Source organism: Etheostoma cragini, chromosome 11 (assembly GCF_013103735.1).
Source record: "Etheostoma cragini isolate CJK2018 chromosome 11, CSU_Ecrag_1.0, whole genome shotgun sequence".
NCBI lineage: Eukaryota > Metazoa > Chordata > Actinopteri > Perciformes > Percidae > Etheostoma > Etheostoma cragini.
In genome coordinates this window covers 6,272,097-6,296,296 of record NC_048417.1, presented here as the reverse complement: position 1 = coordinate 6,296,296, position 24,200 = coordinate 6,272,097, and the positions used below count along the sequence as shown (strand labels likewise).

General features: G+C 38.7%; 3 protein-coding genes across 5 annotated transcripts in view; all 3 read right to left on the bottom strand.

The window, feature by feature from the left end:
* Positions 1 to 35: 35 nt before the first annotated feature.
* On the bottom strand, positions 36 to 5,916 carry vtcn1 (V-set domain containing T cell activation inhibitor 1). Its single transcript, XM_034885452.1, has 5 exons — positions 5,742 to 5,916; positions 5,036 to 5,100; positions 3,099 to 3,458; positions 2,249 to 2,500; positions 36 to 226 (listed from the first exon to the last, which is right to left on the bottom strand). Exons 1-5 carry the CDS (start codon positions 5,771 to 5,773, stop codon positions 114 to 116), a joined length of 822 nt encoding a protein of 273 aa, XP_034741343.1. The 5' UTR covers positions 5,774 to 5,916; the 3' UTR covers positions 36 to 113.
* A 3,876-nt stretch (positions 5,917 to 9,792) lies between these two features.
* LOC117953421 (CD209 antigen-like protein A) lies at positions 9,793 to 13,436 on the bottom strand. The gene is made up of 3 exons (XM_034886431.1): positions 13,306 to 13,436; positions 12,111 to 12,220; positions 9,793 to 9,969 (listed from the first exon to the last, which is right to left on the bottom strand). Exons 1-3 carry the CDS (start codon positions 13,420 to 13,422, stop codon positions 9,810 to 9,812), a joined length of 387 nt encoding a protein of 128 aa, XP_034742322.1. The 5' UTR covers positions 13,423 to 13,436; the 3' UTR covers positions 9,793 to 9,809.
* An 8,175-nt stretch (positions 13,437 to 21,611) lies between these two features.
* Positions 21,612 to 24,200, bottom strand: part of LOC117953190 (CD209 antigen-like protein C) — an 8,588-nt gene continuing 5,999 nt past the window's right edge. For all 3 annotated transcript variants that reach the window (XM_034886009.1, XM_034886008.1, XM_034886010.1), the window contains 3 exons: positions 22,974 to 23,116; positions 22,205 to 22,308; positions 21,612 to 22,025 (listed from right to left, as the gene is read on the bottom strand). In XM_034886009.1, coding sequence (XP_034741900.1) covers positions 21,884 to 22,025; positions 22,205 to 22,308; positions 22,974 to 23,116 — 389 coding nt within the window. In that variant the 3' untranslated portion in view covers positions 21,612 to 21,883. The remainder of the gene's footprint in view (positions 22,026 to 22,204; positions 22,309 to 22,973; positions 23,117 to 24,200) is intronic.

Here is a 24,200-nt window from a genome sequence, read left to right as displayed (position 1 = left end):
CGAGAGAGATACCTCCTACTGACAATGGCGCTGGTATTATTTTCACCTTGAAAGTGTGTGTGTGTGTGTGTGTGTGTGTGTGTGTGTGTGTGTGTGTGTGTGTGTGTGTATTATTAGGTCACATAATAGATGTAGAGGACACTGGTCGTCATGCTCAGGTAAGTTGATGTCAGCAGGGATGATGCAGCACTGTAGGTGAAGTATGTGTTCCCTGAAACATCAGTGCCTGGAAAATATGACATGAGATGCACATGTATTACAATCTGTTTTGCTTTATTTTTCTGTTGTATTACACTGCAGATGCTGCATGTAAAAAATATGGAATCTTATTTTATGTCTACATTTGTTGTTTGGATTTTGAACCCTGTGCACTATGACAATAACAGTCTGTTTTTAATGAACAATTTAATTTAACAATTTTTATGTTGACATATTTGCAAGATCTTGGTTAAATCAAGGCAACATTTCAAAAATGAAGTTGAGGGAAATTTTAAGATGATGAAAACATATTAAATTACATTACATTTTTTAACGTTGTTAAATTATACGCAGGCAAACATGCACAAACAGGACCTTATACATTCAGTAAGTAGAGAGACGTTAGAGTGAGGGGTCTGCCCAGCAGTTCAGTACCAGCTCAGTGGCGCCCTGGAGGTGAACTGGCACCTCTCCAGCTACCAGTCGACGACCCTCTGGTTCTAAAGACAAGTCCCTACGGACTGAACTACTTCTGCCCCCGTTTATTTAAAAAAATATTTAACAAAACGCTCAAAATCAAACAATAAGTTGGTTAGATATTCTGCATGAACTACACATTTTAAAGCTACTTTTGGAAGTCAAGACAGTCAGTTTGTTCCACCTAAGTTTTGTGTAAAACCACTTAGTGAACTACATACAGTGGCTTGAGAAAGTTTACACACCCATGCTATAGTTGATTAAAAAGTGGAATAATAAAACAACTTTTGGAAATTGATCTTAATGCCTTGATTGAAACAAATAGGAAAATCTGACCTCTTGAGGACACCAATTTTCTTTGTGAATGAATGATGTATCGTAAATAAAAAAATGTTCTTCCTTAAAACACAGGGGACATACACACCCTTATAAAAAAATGGGTTTCCTCAAAAGGTTGGATTTCCCTAATTTTTTATTCCTCTTTTTAATCAACTTTAGCCTGGGTGAGTAAACTTTCTCATGTTACATACTTCTTGCTGGGTAACTTACAGTATGTTCCGCACACATTCAATCGAAGCTTACCTGATGTGTTTTATCCAGCAACTTTTTGTCAGCCAGGGAGAGAAAGAACGAAGAAGTAATGCTGCTCGTTACATCCCATTACAAAACCCAGTAATCAAAGCTTCAGCGAGATGTCTCTTAGCAACTTTTGGTTGTGTAGACCTAGTATTTCCAATAAGCCTACATAGTTTCACAGTCTTATAGTCGAACAATTTAACGGCAAACTACGACTTTCTTGACTTGCAAAGTTATTTTAAAATTGAAAAAAGTGTAATTTTTAGACCAACTCAAACAGAATCAAATCATTTGTCACTTGCTGTTCACTACCGTACATATTTTATTCTGAAATAAGGTCCATGGTGGTCCACCAGAAGGGGAGGGACTTTGCTTCTCTATACCCTCCCTGCCAGCTAAATGCCCATGTCTGTCAAACTCGGGGTGACAGACTTGGGGGTGGCAGTAGCTCAGTCCATAGGGAGTTGGGTTGGGAACCGGAGGGTCACTGGTTCAAATCCCCGTATGGACCCAAAAAAGTTGGGAGCGTGGATTGGTGGCTGGAGAGATGCCAGTTCACCTCCTGGGCACTGCCAGGTGCTCTTGAGCAAGGCACCGTACCCCCCCGACCGCTCAGGGCGCTGGTTCAGCTGGCAGCCCACTCACTCTGACATCTCTCCATGTATAGTGCATGTATAGGTCCTGAGCATGTGTGTGTATTTCAGACCTGTGTGTGAGTACTAACAAAAAGTGTGTACACAGAGTGTAGTGCAGTAATTTCCCCATTGGGGACTAATAAACAAATTATCTTATCTTATCTCTTATCTTAAACTCCACACTCCAGTTTGTAGAAAAGGCTTTGTGTCAACAATGTGAAGACCCAATCTGAGATAAACTTATGACATGTCTCGTCATCAGGGTTATTTTCTCAGACTTTAGAAGTCTTCTTGAGATGTCTTCTTGAGAGCCTGAGTATGAACATACAGAGGCATGAAATACAGTGACTATACATGATTACCTGCTACAGTTACCGTAGAGATGCCGGTCACCAGGTCATTTTCTATCCTGTAGGTGTAGGTGTCGCTGACGTTGATTGACTGCAGCGTGCTGACCACACTGAATATCCCCGCAGAGTTTGAGGTGAAGCTCGTGTTTCCAGGCAGGATGAGCCTGTCATAGTTTGACCATGTGACATTCGGTTTAGGGAACCACCTGGTTGCCTCAGCAGCCAGGGTGCCATTTGTGAATTTAAATGTTGGGGCTGTAAAGGCTGAAAGTAAAAAATCATAAATCCATGCGGCAATGTAAATTTTCCAAGCTCAGACAGTAGTGACATTGTGCATATTAACTTTTTCAATTTGGTCCTAAAACGAGATATTTGAGTCACAAAAGATTTTTTGTTCTAAAAAGGCCAAAACGACATCTAAATAAAAAAGAGAAATGCGTATGGAACCAGAGTGTGCAAGACGTTTTGTTTTACTTGCAAGTCTCCAAAAATAAAATGATTTGCGTCCACGATGTAACAACAAAAGAGAGTAGTGTGGAAAGAACTCAGACGACTACAAATGTTAAACCCCTCATTCAGCATTTAGGAGCAGTATGTAAACACTGATCATACAATAATGTGGTTGTACCAGATCTAACTCTCCCTGTGGGCTTCCATAAGTATATGGAAACACATAATCAATGACAACAAATCTCATAGGATAAGATATTATTGTTATGAAATACTGTGTCGTTAGATCTGTTCCCACCTACATTAAAGTGTGTTATAAACGATCAAATCTATATACCACTTATACATGCTGGTTAACAGAAGTTCATTTTCAAAGCGAACACAGTGAAACTGGAAAGACTTGTCATCCCACCTGCTGTTCTGAGGTAAATGTTGACCTTCCCTCCACCGCCAGAGGAGCTGATGCTGCAGGTGTACTCTCCCTCATCACTACGTGTCACTCCCCTCAGGAGCAGAGAGGCGTTCCCCGTGGTCAAAGCATCAAGGAAGAGCTGAGTTCTCCCTTTAAACTGAGAGTTCTGGTCGGCAAGATCCAGAGCTCCATTCTGATAGCGGTTAACGAATCCCGTCAGGCCATTCTTCTCCCAGGTGACTGACACGTCTGTGAGTCCGGCTGGTTGACTTTTAGTGCTCAGAAAGCAGCTGAGAAGCTGATCCTCGCCAAGGTTGGCAACGGGCATCGTGTTGGTGCTTATCACCTCGGACAAGGTGCCTGTAGGAAGAAGACAAAGGCATTGACTCATGAAGGAGAATGTATTCTAAATATAAGCTTTAACACAAGGGTTGTTATTTTATGCAAATTTTTGGCACAAATCTAAGATTTTTTGTAGGATTCCTTACCCATTTGTCTCTTATTACAAAAGATGCATCCCAACGAGTCCAAGCAATGTTTGACTCAACTCCTACTCAAAAAACTATACCACAAAATGTCGTTTATTTACCATTTTAGACATATATAATGCTTCATTTGTGAACCCAAGACTTTTGTAAACTCATTTCAAGCACCAAAACAATTGAGTGAGGGTGTGTTCTCAAACAACATTTGAAAGAAATATGTCTGCTATAGGGCCAAAATATCTCTTTATACATTGTTCTGGAACAATTTGGGCCGTCACTATACAGAGTGCTGAGTTTGTTCTGAACATTTTGACATGAAACAGATAGGGAAAGGTTTATATGCAAAAACCTTTAAAAAGAGACAAGAATACATCTGAAAATGCCCTTAGACCTAAGAGACCTTAGACCTTAGAGAGTTAAAGGATAGATTCCCTTTTTTCAAATCTGTTATAAACAATACTAACTCACAAGCCCATAGAGTTATTGGTCCCTCACTGTAACTGTTCCTTCTGTCCATACTGGCTGCGAAGAGATGCCTTCCCAAAGTGATTCTAATGTAAAACATGTGAAAGGGACAAAATCCGTGGTCCCAGCTCAACAAAAGCTATACTGAGGATTCAACAGTCGGAGTTGGTCAAATCAAGTGGGCTGTAGACAACCCAGGCTCCACAAACAACAAAAACAAACTGGCCAACCTGCACCATGAACCATAACACACAGCGTTCCAGCCAATAACCAACAAAAAGGAGTAGGTTGAGCCATCACAGCTGCAGCGTTAGCTCGTAGGCTACTTTCACAATGTGTGTTCATGGCTCAACCAATTCCTTCTTGTTGGTGTTAGCAGGAACACTGTGTCATTTTTATGGTTTGTGGTGCAGCTTGGCCAGTTTGTTTTTGTTTCCATTTGTAGATCCTGGGCAGTCCACAGGGTTGTCTGCAGAGGTCACAATTTATGATAGTGAGATGTTTGCTGTGACCAAAAATGGTGCAGCCTAAAAAATTTGTGACATTGTTTAGAGCACCTTTAATATACAATTTGAATGGAGTATTGAACTTTTCCATCTACATTGTAAGGGAACATTTTTGAAAATGTTCACACTTTTCAACTGCTACAATCTGAAACATGTGACTGTCATTGAGTGTATTCTAATGCAGATCTGGGGACAGATGCAAATTTAAAAGGTCAGTGTTTAAAAGGACCATGTTACCTTGGGTAAAGAATGTGCTCTGAGTGTTTTTAACTGTAAAAAAGATGCCCTTCCCATAAATGTATTTCCCAAAAACTATTTTAGATGGACATTCAATTACACAAACAAATGCATATAGAATATCACACATACAATAACATGTTTATAACAGGGTTGTTAACCACAAACACACCCATGTACCCTTTCAGGCTTGACAGAGCCATCACTCATAATAACACGATCTCAAGGATCTGCATGTTCTTACCTGAGAGGGACAGGGCTAAGATGAGGATGATTATGGCAGAGAATATGACGATGAGGGTAATCATGCTACACACAAAGAGACACACAAACACAGGAAAGTGTAAGAGAAGAGACACACTGCCGGCTTTGGCTGAAATCAACCTGCAGATCAACTTCACAGCAACCTAGACAAGAAGCTCCTATACTGCTGTAGAAATCGGTAGACATTTACTAAGTAAAAGTAACAATCCTCAAATACATTTAGAAGTAGATGTTTGCATTAAAATCTTGTAAAAGTACAGAAGCATTGTCATCTAAATGTAAGCTTACATTGAGCATCAAAGGTTCTCTAGAAAAATCAACAATATATGAAGCTGAATATTACATAACATTATTACTAGATTGCCATATAAAGTTTGGTAGTTCCCAACCTAGAGCACTGCAAAGCATCGCAAAATAAAACGGTGGGGGATTATATTTTATTAACTTAAATCCAAAAGAAGTAACCAGTAACTTTCATATAAAGTTGAGTTAAAATAAATAAAAATGTCCTGAGTATTATAAAGAAGCACAGAAATACAGAAAGACAGAAATACTCAAGAAAGTCAAAATTGCACTTTCTGACAGTACTTGAGTGAATGTACTATTTTCCACTACTGAAGACACCTTAATGTTTTCAGAATGAAATCGCTGTCAGTAGAGAACACATTCAAACCTTATGGACACACCTGGTGAAGAGGATCTGGCCAAAGGTTGCCATGGCTGCTGATGAAACCTCTTGAGAAGAACAAACAATTTGACCCTGTTGCTTAAATTAAAGATCCCCCATTCCTCCAAAAATAATCCCCACACATGCTCTACTGCCACACAGTCTTCTACTTCCGCAGAATGACTGCCTGCTGTTCTCCCTCACAGCATTTGAAACACAACACCATAAGTAAATATTCCCTTTAAGGCGTGTGCTTCATTCTTTTTGACATCGTTGTCAGAGTAGCTCATTCATCTTATCAAATTAGAGTGCATGCTACTACTGATTATCAAAATAAATTGAAATTGAAACAACAACAACAAATTGTTGTTGTTGATTCACAGAGTACATTTGGCATGTGTACAGGTATGAAATAGGTTGGCTTATTTATGTGACTTTAGCATAATATTATGAAGATTATCAGTATACGTAATGTCAAAAGAATGACAAGCACCCTAGAATTCCTCCTAAATTTACTTAAGGTGGAGTCAACTTTAATTTACTTTACTTTAGAAAAGCATCAGGGACAGCAGAAACAACAGTCATTTGATACCTAAACTCTGAACTAACGTAACCAGCTTTTTTACTGTAAATGTTACACCACATGCAGTATACAGAATGTCCAGTGGCACAAGGAAATATCTAAAATATAAAAAATGGGTAGACTATGATCTCCTATTTGTAAGCAAAACGGAAATCATCAAAAGTCAAGTGGGCACAAAGACACAAAAGTATCAGCTGGAGAGATTTCATGTTATACAGTATATGAATAAAAGTGCTGAACAGGATTTATCTGGTAAGACTACAAATATGTAGGGAATATACCAGGAGGGGAAAAAGACCAACACCGTCATTATGAGAAGGGAAGAACCAACCAATTGATTGACCGGTTAAACATTCTACCAACCAAGACTGCATGTGACGGATGTTGTAAGACATATAAAACACACATTACACACAATACGTAAGGTGAAATAAGAAGTGGCATGTATTTCTGTTCCTTAATCCAAACACACAAAGGTAATTTCCCATAATGAGATTGCCAGCTCTATACTGAAGTGGTTTAAGACATTTAGTGGCACTTCTCGCTTTACATCTTCCTTTTACGGGCATTCATCAGGAAGCAATCACTTTCTGATCTTACCTCTTTTGGATTAAACACCTTCTTACTTTATATGAACCTTAATGAATGTTATTATCTTCTCTGAAAAAAATACTAAAGTCTGCCAACTATGAGTCAATCACAAAAAGGTAATTGGCAAATAGCCAATAAGATTGCAGCCTGCCAACATCAGCATGCACAAATTGTTATTTCCCACACTTGTAGCACTTGAAATGATAGAATTTATGGGCTTGAATATTGTGTTTTACAAATGGCAATGTAAAAATCCCACACATTCCGCCTTTAACTTGTTGAATTATGATAAATAACAGCAGCATCCAAGGATGTCCAGCAGCTGGCACTTTGCCCAAAAGATGCCTATGCTATATTATTGTTGGCATCATTTTATGTGTCATGTTTGTTTTTGGTGTTGTTCAATCATTGTGTGCATGTTTGAACTTTGGCCTGCCAATGTACTGTAGATGAAAATAGTTTTGAGCTGACTCTGGTACAATCCATAAATAGCAACATCAATGTTTGAAGGAATATTATGGTATGAAGGTCAGTAAATAGGCTCAGTGCACACTGTATGCTTTCCTTTTGAGGGTTAGATGGCAAGGTTGATACCACTTTTATGTCTGTGCATTAAGTACATTGCTGGGGGTGGGAGGCGGTAAGTTTAGCATAGCATTAATCAATAGAAGTGGAGGAAAATAGTGTAAAGGTTTATGTGTGTTTCCCAGATATATTCCTTTAGCATTACAAACAGACAAAATAATTAAAATAAACTATAGACACCATGAACAGTGTTACTTTATTTTCTTCTTGAACCATTATACCCTCAACTAGAAAATTTATTTTGAAAATGATTAGGGTTCAAAACGAGGATCGCTTTTTTTTTTTACACATTTCCCTGGAGGACATGTCTGGGGAAATCCTCCTCAGCTTTTTGAGAAGTGAAAGCATTTGGTACCATCATTCTGAGAGTGCTGACTGGCTGGCACGGTTTGTCCAGATGTATTTATATGAAGGTGACATTTAACGCAAAACACATTTTTCATCTGGTTGACACCTTGTTACTCAGCTGGTGGACGAGAGAGCATCACGTCTTTGAGCAAGATCTTCTTAGAGTAAGACAAAGAAAAAAATTCAACTGGAGCCTTAAAACAGAATATCTTAATTTCAGCCAGCATTGCTTTAAGTCATGACTTTCTTCAAAAACTTTTTGAAATAATAACTAAGGCTGTGAGTACGCTGCTGCTGATAGTCCTCTTCTACATCCTACAGTATGTATTCAACATGGATTTTGAATGCTCATGCAGACATGTCCTATATATACATCTGCATGGTGTAGTGTACATGGTGTTCCCTCCTATAATCCTCACCTGGGTTGTCAGCATCATTGAGTCTTTCCATGGAAGGAAGATTTTTTTCAAATGGCATGGACTTTGTTCTAACAGTCCCTGTAAGTGTATTTCAAAGTTTGTTATCAGCTATGTCACTCTGAATGGTGTGTGGATAGCCACTGTTATGCTTGATGGAGATTGGTACTTTTGCCTAAAGACAAACCGCAACGCCTCTCAGACTGGAATTCCTTGCAAAAAAGAGCTGAGTTACAACGAGACCCTCATTAAAGTTGCTCATAAATCCGAATCACTTGTAAGTAACAACACACAACAATCAAATATGGTTATAAAGCAAAACTATTTGGGAAATGGAATTATTTTATCTCTTCATAAAAATGTACTATTTCAAGCTCACAGTACATTTGTCCATTTATCATATTTAGACGATGCAGAACACTGTATGTGTTTTCCAGCCATGTGCTTGCCGGCTTCTAAAGAATTTACGTAATGTTAAAAGTGTGGAAAAAATGATGCTCAACTGTCTGAAATCACAATGATATTGTGCTTTGTGTTCCTCAAACTATTGAATAGATGTTTTTTTCTTTTTTTTTCTTCAGGAAATTGGCTTGTATTTAATCACAGGTCTTATTGTCATGTGGTGCCTTTTTGAGAGCTCAACAGCCTGTTGTAGAAGAAAGAAGAAGAATTGCTCCAATTGTATCAGTGAGGTGTGTTGCCCTCCTTACTACAAAGTGGTTTATGAAGATCTCCTGGAAGCACAAGTGAGTGAGTATTTTCTAGATCAGCTAAAAGAAATTGCAATAGAAAGGGCCAAAGCAATCTGTCAGCCTCACCTTCAAGCTATTCGGATGCATGAGCAGCCCAATACAGGTGAGGGCAACAACAGTGTCAACGATGTTGCTGAAGCCTGGCAAAAGATTTCAGCCTCAGATTTCTACTTGATAAAACCTGAGCAACAAACGGAGACACATGCAGGATCAGAGACACAGGAGCATAGATCACGGACAATGAACTCTGGGCAGGGCGATTCTCATGCAGGAGCAGAGACACAGCAACATGGATCAGGGATGACCAACTTTGAGCAAGATGATTTTCATGCAGGTACAGAGACAGAGGAGCATGGAACAGGGACAATGAACTCTGATCAAGGAAATTCTCATGCAGGAAAAAAGACACAGCAACATAGATCAGGGACGACCAACTTTGAGCAAGATGATTCTTGTGCAGATACAGAGACAGAAGAGCCTGGATCAGGGACAATATACTCTGAGCAGGACAATTCTCATGCAGGAGCAGAGACACAGCAACATGGATCACGGACGACCAACTTTGAGCAAGACTATTCTTATGCAGGTGCCGAGACAGAGGAGCATGGATCAGGGACAATGAACTATGAGAAGGATGATTCATGATGAAGAACCCATCATCATCGTAGGTGGATTGATGATGTAATTCTGAATGATTTTCCTTATTATCAACTGAGCCATGACTTGCAGTTGAAGGACATTCGTGATTTGTTTTTCTTGCTGTAGCCAACAATCCCAAAACGTTTATACTCAAAACTGATTATGCACCGATACTAAAGTATTTTCTCACAGATCCATCTCAGACTGTTACTACAAAGCAAATCATTCCAGTTCTGGGAACTCTTCCCTTCAGTCATTTTGATATGGGCACAGTCCTCCTCCCCGAGATTGCCATGTCCACCACCGTTATCCGGTTGACTTTCCTGCCAGTACCTAACAGGCAAACAAACGAGACAATAATGAAATTGTAAATGTTTGACATGAACACAGCCTTTTTTAATCATGTTATTCATCAGGAAATGCTACCAAGACTTTTACAGTGTGTAAAAGCGTGCTGCTGGGTTGTGTAAGGAGAATGAGCACCCAACTCTGCAGTTCCCCTCTGCGAGTGTTTCAACGACATTAAAGCTATGGTGCATAGTTTCCGTTGCCCCCATGAGGAATTTTAAATAATGGTAACAAAAATATTGGTGCGTCCACATGATACAAGCCTTCCTCCTCCTCGCAGTTGCTTGTAGCCAAGGAGGACATGGATGATTAGAAAAGAATGATGGACTCTTCAGAAGAGGTAATTGTCTTCACTCCAGTTTCTGGGTGGGAAAGTTGCCTTACACCACTATCTTCTGAATATAGCCAAACTGAGAAATAACGAGAGTTTTGTGGAGCTGATAGTATTAATTAGCTTTGTACCATCTCATTTGGCAATGGCTTGAATGTAAAGGATGTTTATTAATATCAAAAAGTTACGCACTGGCCTCCAACTCTGCTAACATCTGCTTTGTTTCCAGCCTTGGCAGGCATAAACCTGTAACACCTTATTAAAATAATATGATCAATATATGGTTAATTGATAGTTAATTAAAGTAACAAATAATGAAATTATGATTTTTGTCTTTGTCAGTGGTTAATACTTGTTGTGAACTATCCATAAATTGTTTGGATAGCTATTTGATGCTGCAACTACTGCCTATAATAATAATCATCTGCAACTTTATAATAGTCTTCCAAATAATGTTTATCGACGTTTTTTCAAATTATTTAGTCAAACTTTACAAATCATTTGTTAATTGTTAACAAATACATAAATAACATAAATGATACTGTAACTGTTGATAAGTAAACATTATCAATTAACATCACTTGGTTAACAGTGACATAACTTAACTAAAGTTTGATTGATAATCAATTTATAAATTATTAGTGATGGTCATTACTTTGCCTAGCAGCAAACAGCAGACAGACAAAGTTAGCGTCCAGCTGGTGAACACAGTTGAGCATTTAGCTCAATTACATTCATTCCAACAAACACTGATCCAGTGTATGATGCTAATGTTGCTATGTGTCTGCAAGATGTTTAAATTGTGTTTAAAATGGTAACTTTATGCTAAAATGTTTTCTTTTCCAGCCTTCTCAGATGAAATGTCAGTGTTAACAAAAAAAAAAAATAAAAAAAAATAACATGGTCTGTGGTGATGTGTTTGATACTATTGAAGTACATCCTCTCCATGGTATGCATTCTCCAGATGTTGTAATGTTTGTACAAAATAACATTAACTAAATCCTGTTAGTTTTCTTTAATTCTATTCTACAATGTATTGTAAATGAGTGTTAAATGTCACTAAACTGGTGACACTGATCTATTTGGATGTCTTGAAACTGCTGTGTATTTTAACAATGTGTCAGTCAGTTTTTTTTATGCAACTTTATCTACTTTTTCACTAGCCTGACGGTGCCATACTCAGATTCTAGTCAGAATACAAACTTCCCGACCACGAATGTTGTGTGTGTGTGTGTGTGTGTGTGTGTGTGGGGGGGGGGCTACGTTCGGCTGTCCACCACATCTCAGAGGGAAATGTTAAGTTACATTGCAGATTTAGCTTATTGATATCTAAAACATAAATATAAACTTATTTCTTACATTAAATTATTAAAGAGTAAGCAACAAAGCATAGTAATTCAAAGTAGCCCAGCATTAAACATTAAATTGACAAACACATTTATGCATCAACAATTAGTATCCAATATTGTAATATACATTATTCTGCAGAATGAGTACTTTTACTTTTTGTACTTTAAGAATTTTTTGGGCTAATGTAGCAGTTGTACTTTAACTTAAGTAAGACTTTTTGCTTGTGCTTGTAACAGAGTATTTCTACACTGTAGTATTGGTACTTTTACTAAAGGGAAAAGGCCAGAGTACTTCTTCTACCATAGGTGTCAATCAGAGGGAAAATGCAATATTCACGCCAGCCATTCTGTTTAATGACATGCATGTGCTTGTGGTAGTGTATATATTATATAACAGTATATGCATGTGGCTCCATCTAACTAAGGTGAAGCAAATTCATCCTTACTTTAAAGACAGCGGAGCTTCATTAATCCATTTCCAGGTTCCCTCCTCGGCTTCGTCAGTCAAACCAATCCAAGCATACGTTGCGTTTTTGGTAAAGTTGGAGAGGAACTTCTGTTCAATAAAAAAAACGAAAGTTGTTTTAGTATTACATGCAAATGTGTTGTGTTCAATATGTTGTGAAGAGTGTAAATAAAACAAATATTATTTCATTAAAATACAATGTAGACCATTTGTCAGACAGGTTCATTGGCCCTTACAGTAAATAAAGTCTGGTGAAGAACAGCTGGTCGTTGAGTTTTTATGTTGTTGTTGTCTATAGCGTCTCCCTGAGGTTGACATTTGTAGTTCAGCATGGAATATCTTGAAAACTATTAAATTGCTTTCAGTAAAATTCACCAGAGATATTCGGTGTTCGTAGAGCAGAGACAGTCATTGCAGGGGGCCTCCAAGTTATATCAAATTTCTGAAAGTTTCTTCAAGAAGTAAAAAGTCTTCACATGAATCCAACAAATTATTAGAAAATATAAATTGTCACTGCTCATACTGCTGGCCTATGTGTAAGGTGGTCACTAAGGCCATCGACAGATCCTAACAATCCTAAGGATTCACTGCACCACATCATGTACTGTATGTTTAACATTAAAACATGATTAACAAAATCATGTTAACAATTCTTAGGTTATTTTAATATCTTAATAGTGTTCTATGCAAAAGAAAGGATTGCATAAAGGCTTTAGGCCACCCTACACATTATTGTAGGCCCAATTTAACATGCAGGTTCCTTTTATACAACATACTGTATGCAGTAGAGGGTCCCTGCTCTGTCTCTATTTCAGTTAAAGGTCTTTGGCTTGAAAAACATTAAAGACCCTTGCCCTAGAGGATAAATTCTAACATCTTTGGAGATGATCCGCTTACTCGAGTGCTATCAGCAGGTCAAAGTTTTCACTTATTTTGTCAAGTATCTAAACATATACAACATGAATTGGCACAACATTTAGTTAGGACATGCATGGTGCCTGGAGGACGTTCCCTGTTGACTTTGTTGCTTGACTGATCTTTCTTGTGGTCACCATGACGTTGACATCCTGCTGCGGATGACTTTTATCTTTTATCCCATTTTGCTATGATAAAACTCTCTCTCTCTCTCTCTCTCTCTCTCTACTTGTTCTTTAGGACGGCCTGCCACACCATACCTGCTCTTCGAAGCTGTCTATCACCACCAGATGTGCTCCTTTCTTGCTGCAGTCACCTCTGCCTTCCTCCCAGGAACCAGACTCAGTGGAGAGAAGATAACAGGCACAACCGAACATCCTCCATTCTGCAGGACATGGGTCTTTAAAAATCAGACAAGAGTAAATGCCAAAGATACATGTTTCAATGTTTGGAATTCACAAAGGTGGTTTCCAATGTTGACATGTGCATCTCTATTTATTACTAATGGTTGCAGCTTCATGGCGTAACTTTGCTGCAAGTACAGTGAATGTTAAAATGTATCTCTCTCCCACCAATCTGTAACTCTTTCACATAGTGAGCGTGGGCTTGTTACAGCCAAATTATGGGGTGAAATTGTTGGAGTTGTCATATCAAGTTGCTTATAATTATTAATGAAGTTACAGAATAGGTATTAGTCTTTTCATATCTGATTTAATGCTTGTAGTCTTGAACATTTTGACACAGTTTTGGGAAGTTGGTGTTGTGTTAATTGCAATTATTAAGTGGTGGACGAATAGTTCAGATCCTTTACTTTAGTAAAACTACACCACACTGTGTAAACACACACAGTAAGCATCAAAACCTAAAGTAAAAGTGATTATCAGCCAAATGTACTCAAAGTAGATTTTGTTTTTTTTATATAACTAGGAAATGCACATTAATTAACATTTCTGTAAATGTGCCAGTGTTAGCCAGTTGGCTAATTCTCAATTGTAGTCCTGTTGTAGAAGAAAGAAGAAGAATTGCTCCAATTGTATCAGTGAGGTGTGTTGCCCTCCTTACTACAAAGTGGTTTATGAAGATCTCCTGGAAGCACAAGTGAGTGAGTGTTTTCTAGATCAGCGAGAAGAAATTGCAAAAGAAAGGGCCAAAGCAATCTGTCAGCCTCACCTTCAAGCTATTCGGATGTATGAGCAGCCCAATACAGGTGAGGGCATGTCTTTATTGTGGGAAGAAACCGGCGCACCCAGAGGATACCCATGCAAACACGGGGAGAACATGCTAACTCCACACAGACAGGCCCAAAACAACCTGGAAACCCAGAACCTTCTTGCTGTGAAGCAGAAGCGCTAACCACTGAGACACTGTGTTGCCTAAGTATCTGCAATACTGCATATGTTGCATTTTACAGTTGTGTTGAGTAGTTTTCTCCACAGCAATGCATCATATTCTATTATATCATCGTACGATTGTCGCGTTGCTGTCCTGTAAGCAGGTATTAAGCCTGTTAAGCTATCCTCACATGAGGGCCCTGGGTACTCAGTCGTCCCCTCCCCCAGTCCAACGCCCCTGCTTGTAAGAACCACGTATCTCTAAAAACTCTTTCATTGAGTCAGAAAAACAGCCCTGTTTTCAACTTTGTGATAATGCATTTTCCCAGCTGATCCAAGAGGCTTTTTAAAGAATTTATTTAGCTCAAGAAGGAGGAGAAACTTTCCTCAACACTGAGAGGAACACATCCTTCAGTTCATCACAACATTTTAACATCAACATATTGGAACATGCATGGTTTTCCCTGGACTGGGAGGGGATCTGAAAAGTAACCAAAGCTGTCAAACAGTAGAAGTGGAGTAAAAAGTACAATATTTCACTCTGAGATATAGTTCTTCCTTTTACATTTAAACTCAAGTACAGTACTTGAGTAAATGTACTTCATAATATTCCAACCCCTGCTTCCCTGGATTGAGGCCAAATGGTGATGTTGATTTTGTTCAGGTAACTAATCATTATGTTTCATGAAAAATTTATATTTTTTTAAATCAAGATTACAAAATAAAAACACATTTGGGTCTTGGAAGTATATTTTAATACAAATACAACAAAAACAACTGTCTCAGAACTACAGTGTAAAAAAAAACGTTTGCATGCAAACCAGGGCTTGCAGTTGCAATATCACACCTATTACTAAGCACTTCACAGATCTTGTTGGACAGGAAGCTAGTATTCGTGCCAGCTAGAATTCAAAATAGATGAGAAATGTGATGCACTTGGACTTAACAGAATCTAGCTGTAAGTTAGATGCAAATAAAAATACAGCCTTTAGTTTTTTAGTTTTACTGTAAACTCATTTTAATCAGTCAAACTGTGAACAGGGTATATTGGGTTCCATGTATTTGACAACAACTGTGAGCTTTGAAGATTAATTTTGCAAAACTGAGATGCCAGAATAACACATGCTATGTTGAGGGTTTTTTCACCATGCTGTTCTCGTTGATGAGAATGTTTGTGCGCCACACTTACTCCTGTTCAGCTCTTTGGTCATTTCCGTGAGGTTGGCATTCAGCCGGTGTATCTCTTCAGTCAGGGAAGACAACTTGTAATCCCTAGCCTGGAGGCGTTGTACAGTGTCAAAGTCTAAAATATATAAGAGACACATTCATGTTTATTACAGGTTGTCAGAACCAAATGTCAATTCATTTGAAACAGCATCCAATCCGGTGCCTGCATGATAGAGGTTTGGAAGAGGACCAGTTTAAAAAAACAAACAAAAAAACATTATAGAATGATTGTAGTGCTTGTCTGAATTTAATAATCCACTGAGTACTGTAATACTGTGAACCTCCTGCTGACAGTAACACTAGTATTGCTTTTACCTTATGAGTCTGCGTGTGTCTGTGTGTGTGTGTGTCATCATGGTAAAATGTGGTCCTGGAGACACATACGGTAGTGGGAACTATACCCACACCCTGCCCTGGTTTTATAATGGCTATGGAACTACTACAGAAGAGGATTTGAGTACTTTGCCAGGTGTGCCATATTTCTGTCTGTCTGCGGCCAGATTCAGTCCCCGCAAATTGTGTAAAACCTGCACAAGATGCGATTACACAACTTTACAGGTGTTTAGTTAGATTAAAATGAAAGCCTAATTCAAAGAAGGGCTTGGTCCGTGCAAGCAAACTGGATGTACAGGGGTAGGAAGATGGGAATTGCAATCCACTCCTCAAGTTGTGCCACTGGCCCAATTTGGCATCGTGGCTAGGTTGATTCCTATTATCTATTTATGTTTCATTAAAATAAATTGTTTCATTAACTATCTGAACCTTCTTCTATTGTATGTTACTTTCTTATTATACAGTATTGCATCATGTCTGCAAGTCTCTGTATGTCTCCTGTATCCAGTCTTGTGAAGAGACAGTTATATTTTCCTAGTAAACGTTATATATTTATTTGCTCCCATGTCATACAGACAAAGTTACTGCATTTACATTTTTTTCTAACTCTGCCCAACGAACAGGGCTCAGAAATCAAGTTAAGCTTTACACCTATCCCACCTTTGTAAAACGTAGCAGTCAGCAGCATTATGACTGGAATAAGAGCAGCTCAATTGTGGGAAAATACAATAACCATCACAACTGTTCGACATTGGTCGACATTGAAATCACAATTATTTCGCACAATTAATCATTGACTTTTGGAAAGCTGTTACAACAGTAAAACACCTTGAACTGGGAATTGACTTGATACTTTTCCTGTTAGACCTTTTGAATTCCCCTTAAAAAAAAATAACATAAAAAATATATTTAACTGTTGGCTGAGTGAGTTGGCTTTCGGGAGGGGCAACTTTGTGTGTGTGTCATTCCGATCACGAGACAAAAAAAGGTTTAGGAGAAAAACGTAATTAATAAAATTATTGTATTCCTCGATTACATTAAATTGTGATTTTTGTGATATTGCGACCAAAATTTGATTAATTGCACAACTCAATTGTAATGTAGCGCCAAAAATGGAAGCTTGCTTGATGCATGTTATTATCCTAAGCTTTACTTAGATAGCTTTATACACATATACCTTCTAGGTCAAATTCTCTATTCACAAACTATGAAAGTAACTGAATTTGAAGAGCTGCATTTTAATTTCAAACAAAAACTAAGAGCTAAAAACCAAATGAAAATACATGAAGGAGACAACAACAGCATAAAGGCGGGGCCACCCAACATAAGATAAACTTAAATAGACATCTTAATAAATTATGAGCAGAATAATGCTCCTAAAATTCATACTCTAATATCTGACTGGGATTTTAGACTCACAGTGGACACCGAGGCCGATGAGCCCAGCCAGGAGGAAAACACTGAGCAGCCCCAGACACAGAACAGCTCCATGAAATCTCCTCTCTGAGCTCCTGGGACCTAAACACAAGGAAAAAACAAAAAAGGAATACAACCAATCATACAACAGTAATAATGAAAGATTATATATATATATATATATATATATATATATATATATATATATATATATATATATATAGTACAAGTGTTCACCTTCTTACCAGATTGATTTGTTGAAGATCTAGCTTTGGGAAAATAAGAATTGACATAGACAGGCTCCATTGCTTCAAGATGTCTATGACTATTTTCTACCTCAGGAAATATCTTCACCTCATCATACACCATCTCTGCCCTCCCCCCTAAAAAAAGAGGAAGTCACATGTTTCAGAGGTGAGAATAATACCTAAGTGTAACAATTACACATGAGCACATACAGTACTTACTGTGAGTACTAAAGATATTCTCAACTGAGATTCAAAATGAGTTGCGGCCTTCAACAGGAGTGAATCAATTAGCAGGGAACTACCCATAGGAGTGGCCTTAAGAGAAGTGAAATCAAGTATTTGTTATAAGGTACAGAGAATGTGGACCCAGAGATAGACAGATAGTGTTGAGCTTGAGGATTTAATAACCAAAAGTCCATACAAATCAAAAGGTGTCCAGACAACAGCAGGCAAAAAGAAGGACCGCGAAGACTCTCTGGAGGCCTGCGGTGAAGGAGAGACTCTTCTGGCAGCCATGTGCGAAGGCAAAACCCCTCAGAAGGCCGGACAGGACGGCTCAGGCTGAATCCCTTGGGAGAATCTACAGATGATGTAGCAGAAGCAGGAGAGAAAGCTATGGTGATTCTCTATGATGGGAGATCTACAGACACCCTGGACTCCCTTCAATATCACCAGTTCTGTGAGAAGGTCGCCTCCAGCTCTACTTACATTCTGTCACAGGTATTACAACCAACAGCAGGAGCAGTAAAGTACCAAAGTCTGCGAGTGTACTTACAAGTCCAAGAATGGAAGGGATCAACATCTGGTACATTTCAATATTTGCAAAAAATCTGATTTCTTCAAATGTTCCATGTGTATTGTGTCCTTTTGTAACTTGTGTATTTCATTGCTGCTGTGGCAATGTCAACATCTTCTGCATGGGGGTTAAAAAGTGTATTCTATCTTACAGATGGACTTTGTCCTGTGGAGTGAGGATGGCACAAATGTGACAACACTAACTCCTATTCCTGAGCAGCTCATGAAGGTCATAAGGTGCAGCGGGCATTCTGACTGCAGCACCCTGGGATGCAGTTGTGAAAAACAAAAAATTGTAGAATGCACCACGGCCTGTGGACACTGCAGGGGAGTGAGGTGCACTAACTCGATGCAGATGTTCTGTGATGGGAGGGAAGAGGAGATTCTCCAGTAGTGCATTGTGTATTTAATTTTAATGTTTAATCCAGCCACTTTTATTGTACCTACCTTTTGTCTTCTGCATTCTCTTTACCCTGGACTCCTGTTCTTCCCTCAGACTTATCTCCCAGAAACTCAACAATAATAATTAACAAATGCTGGTTACTTTTTCCTGCCTCTATGTATTGATGATCATGGGTAGCCTAAATTAGTTCCATTCAGACCTTAACATTAAGTATTTACTGTTAGCTGACAACCAGATTCAACAAGGCATATTCACTTGGCTTTACCCAATGTTTATATCTGTTGTGGTATTTCTGCAAATTAGCACATACATAATTAGATTAACGTTTGCCCTTGCCCAAGACAGTTGCTCAGTTGCTGGGCATGGGGAGTACAAATCTTTACATCCAGCTCTGAACGAACTTATGAAACCACCCGAATATACAGAGGATCAGGAAGTGGATGAGGATTTATAAATGTTTGCAAATGCTAAAGATTTGAAGACATCTCAGAATGCATTGAGGCGGGATTTAAAGGAATTATTGTCATAAAAAGACATAATCAAGACTGGGAGATTGAAAACTCATTGTGTCTGACGAAATTTTGAAATATTTTCATAACGCCTTAAATGAGTACCAAAAAGAAAAAAAGCAGATATTGAATGGAAAGAGCTCAGTCAACACCACATATTATAATTCATGTCTTATGTTTGGAACGGTAACGTGCAAATACTTTTAGATTGTGTTGTGACGGTGGTGGTCAAAAATGAAAAACGGCAGCAGGAGTCTAGACAAAGAAAGGAGTCCAGTGAAAGAGAGGAGTCCAACAGAGAGGAAGAAGTTGAGACAAGCGCACCTTTTTTAACTTTTGATGACAAAGTTTTGGACAAACCACTGACTTTGGCTGAGAAGAGTAACTCAAGATGCGCCAGATACTTTAAGTAATCCATTTGGGTCCATTAATTGGTGGACCTCCGTAATAGCCACAGGGCAATGCCAAATGTCTCCTTAGACCTTTTGATGGAGAAATGTCCAAGCCTATGTTTTGAAAATGATGGGCCAGTCGAAGGTGAAGTCAAGTATCAGGTTTTCAAACAAGAACTACAATGAGAGGCAGGGGCAGACTGTTGCGGCAGCCATATAACAATAAACAGTATAGATATGGAGGGAATAGTGATAGCATGGGAAATCAGAATGATGCTATTAATCATGACATTCTGTATAAGGAACGCAGAGCTAATGATTCCTGTCTGTATTGCAGAACACATGGTCATTATATTAGGGCTTCCTAAATGAGAATACAGAATGAGGACAGACAAACCAAAGGGGGGAGAGGGAGGCTTTTCCCAGGACGGATAACTGAACCAACAGCACAATCTTATGGACAAAGAGCGGCACAGCCACAATAGAGGATTGCAAATAGACCAAAATGTCATTTTTATTCTTTTCTTGATTTTACACACACCCACACACACACACCTCAGCTATGAGGCTGTCACAGCCTGGTCTGTTCCCTCTGGATTCCCTTGTGTTTTCTGTTTGTTTCCGTGTCAAAACATTTCAGACCGTCCTGCCAACCTGTATACATTTTAGAATCAATGAACACTGTAACAATTTTTCACTTGAAAGTCGCTGAAGGCTGCTGCGGTTCCAAACCTGTCGGCTCTGCAGCGGGCAGGACTGCTGATCCCCCCGCGACTAACCCACACACACACAAACACACACAGTGGATGCAGGAAATACTGTAGACGAGACAGGATGACCTAAATTGAGGACAACTACACTCGTTATTGTAGGTGCAATGATACGTTAAATAAGTACTTTATCAAACCGTATGAATGTGTCCCAGCCTCGTACTAGTACATAGTACAATACTACTACGAAGTACAGTATTTGTGCTGCGTTACATTCCACCACTGGACATATGAAAGGGCCTAGTGAACTCTGCATATTTTCCACTCCAGTTTTATCACCAACATAACTCAGTCTGTCAGCAATAGAGAAAAAACATGTCACTGTTGCTTGTGTCTTGAAAATGAAGCTGTTTTTAAAGAAATTACATAATAAAAATAAATTATACTGCATAAATTTGATTTGTTATTAAGTTCTCTTTAATGGACCGTAATACAAATCATTATTAATAATAAATACTGTTTATTGATCCCAAGTGGGGAAATTCTAATTTACACTCTGTTTTATTAGTAATCACTAAACACAGTACTGAAATACACACACACATGCTCAGGACCTATTCATGCATAATGTCATTAAAGGGACATTTGATAAAGGACTCGTAATAGTTAGGTGCATTGGTGATTGACCCAAATTAGTAAATGTAAAAGTGAATTTCTTTATCCAGCAAGTCCTCTAAAGGACCTCTAAAGGGAGGAAACCTTCTACTTTCTTTGAGTTTACACTCTGAACTCTGATCACTTTGAGAAATAACAACTGGGATGTCTTGGGACGGACCTATAAACTGGGATTTGCTTTGGTCAAAATCCACACAGATATACACTAGTAAGAGCAAATTGTGCTGAACTAAGAATGTGTTCTGTATTGCGTTAACAGTGTATGTGTGGAGGGGCCAGACCTTCCTGCATAGCGCTATGGAGATAGGTTTGCTAATGCGAGACTAGGGTTGCTGTGGCTTGTGATACAAGTGGAAACATTACCAGAATATTGTACTCACGTGAAAGTAGTTAGGGTCAGTTAAATCACACTCTGAGTAAATTTTACTGCTTTAAATGTTTATAAAGGAAGTAAAACAAACATGCAAACGCTTTGTTTGATGAATATCACTCTTACTATAAAGCCTCATGCACACCAGTCTTTGTCACTGATTTTAAAGGATTATTTATTAACAACAGTCCCCATGGACGCCCGGGTGAGACACACTAGACTGAAGAGGAGATGGTTACATTGCAGTTTATATTATATAAAGATTAATCAGGCATTTTATACATACATATTAGTCCTAGTATTTTGTCATAACTGATACCCTGTTATGGACACACAAGCACACATGCACATTATCTCATCATGATGGAGATTATGGCTTACACTGTATGAAGCATTATCAAATGTATGTTTTCAAAACATATGTCAAAGTCAAGCTTTTTTCTCACAGATCCAGTTCATAGGAGATACACATGACCGGTCATTCCACTCAGTGGCGACAAAATGTGCACAGTCCTCTTCGCCCCACTTTGGATTTCCACCACCATTATCAGGCTGCCCTTTCTCCCAGTTCCTAACAAATTAATTAAAGACAATCATGATATTGCAATTCTCTGACATAAACACAGTTCCTCCATGTCACATAATGCTCTCTAGGTTGATGACTGGGACATTAAGTGTTTTTCAGCAAAAATTCAACTTTGAGGGAATTATATAAGTTAATGTCTATATTAAACCAAAGTGAAGCCTTACTTCAGAGTCAGTGGAGTTCCATCTACCCATTTCCAGGTCCCCTCCTGATCTTTGTCAGTCAAACCAAACCAAGTATCTTTTTTGACGAATTTGAAGAGAAACGTCTGTAAAAAAATGCTCAGTGTAAATTCTTTCAGGAAGGCCTAAGTTTTAATTGAGGCACTCATAAATCAATTGAGCTGTTATCCTAATGAATGTACATGTTATCATGCTCTGTATAACTCATATCTGCAAACTAGTCTCTCCTGATTAAAATGTAGCTCAGCGTAAATCCTTTCAGGAAGACCTAACTCTTAATCACTGTTCTTTACCTAAGTCAAATCAGCTGGTAGAGGCATTCACCTTCCGGCTAAACCAATCAGACTGGTACACTGTGGTACAGAGTGCAACCCTCCACCGCCCTTTCCACCACTAGTCACCTACTCCAGCTAATTGGTTTGGAGCCTCCTTTGATCTGGTCTTTGGGCTTCCTCCTCGCCACCATGTGTCTAGTTTCCATCGGGGGGGCTGATGTTTATACCAACTATTAGTATAACAATGGAGTCTAATCGCCAAAGACTTTGACATTTTATTGAGCTGTACAATAAACCTTTATTTCATATCTGCAAACATGTCTCTCCTGACTGAAATCCACATCACATTTTAGTTTTAACCTCCATATGTATGCAGTATTTATCTCCACACAAAACTTAACATTACCTAATCCTCATTATTTAATATTATCTAGAACAAAATAAGTAAACCAACTGTATAGAATTGTGGACTGTACCTGCTCTTCAGAGCTGTCTATCACCACCAGATCTGCTCCTCTGTCTCTGCAGTCTTGTCTGCCTTTCTCCCAGGAACCAGACTCTGCAGAGAGGAGATAACAGGAAGAACAGAACGTCCTCCATTCAGCTGGACACGGTTTCTCTGTAAGATACAAACAAGAAACATTACAGATCAACAAGAATCATATCAATGGGTTTCTGTGTTGACTAAAGAACAGTTTTTTTTAAATAAAGAACAGTTTTTTCCCCAGAGCTGTCTCTTTATTGAACTCTAACCCTCCTTGATCCCACTCCCCTCATATACTGATAGACTCTCCTCTCCCTCCTCACACCTGCCTCCATCCTGTTTTCTGCAATATTATAATGTTCACCTGCACTGCTGACTGTTACTATAGTAACAACTGTTCATATCTGCATCTTTATTGCACGACTTACCTTTTTGCACTACTTACATTTCAATTTGCACTGCTGACTGTTTATTTACAGTACCAATTGTTTACATATACATCTGCAATACCGTACTTTAACTGTAATATGCAATTACTTTCCACTGCACTTTAATTTGGATAGCTTCTGACCAAACTTTATTTGAACAACTTTAAATCATTGTTATACTGCTCATTTTAGCCTAACTTATCATATCTACAGTGGTGTGAAAAAGTGTTTGCCCCCTTCCTCACTTCCTGTTCCTTTGCATGTTTGTCACACTTAAGTGTTTTGGAACATCAAACCAATTTAAAAAATAGTCAAGGACAACACAAGTAAACACATAATGCAATTGTAAATGAAGGTTTTTATTATTAAAGGTGAAAAAAAATCCAAACCATCATGGCCCTGTGTGAAAAAGTGATTGCCCCCTAAACCTAGTAACTGGTTGGGCCACCCTTAGCAGCAACAAGCGTTTGCGATGACGCGCAATGAGGCTTTTACAGCATCCTGGAGGAATTTTGGCCCACTCATCTTTGCAAAATTGTCCTAATTCAGTTACATTAGAGGGTTTCCGAGCATGAACGGCCTTTTTAAGGTCATACCACAACTTCTCAATAGGATTCGGGTCAGGACTTTGCCTAGGCCACTCCAAAGTCTTCATTTTGTTTTTCTTCAGCCATTTGGTGGCGGACTTGCTGGTGTGTTTAGGATCATTGTCGTGCTGCAGAACCCAAGTTCGTTTCAGCTTAAGTACACAAACAGATGGTCGGACATTCTCCTTCAGGATCTCTTGGTAG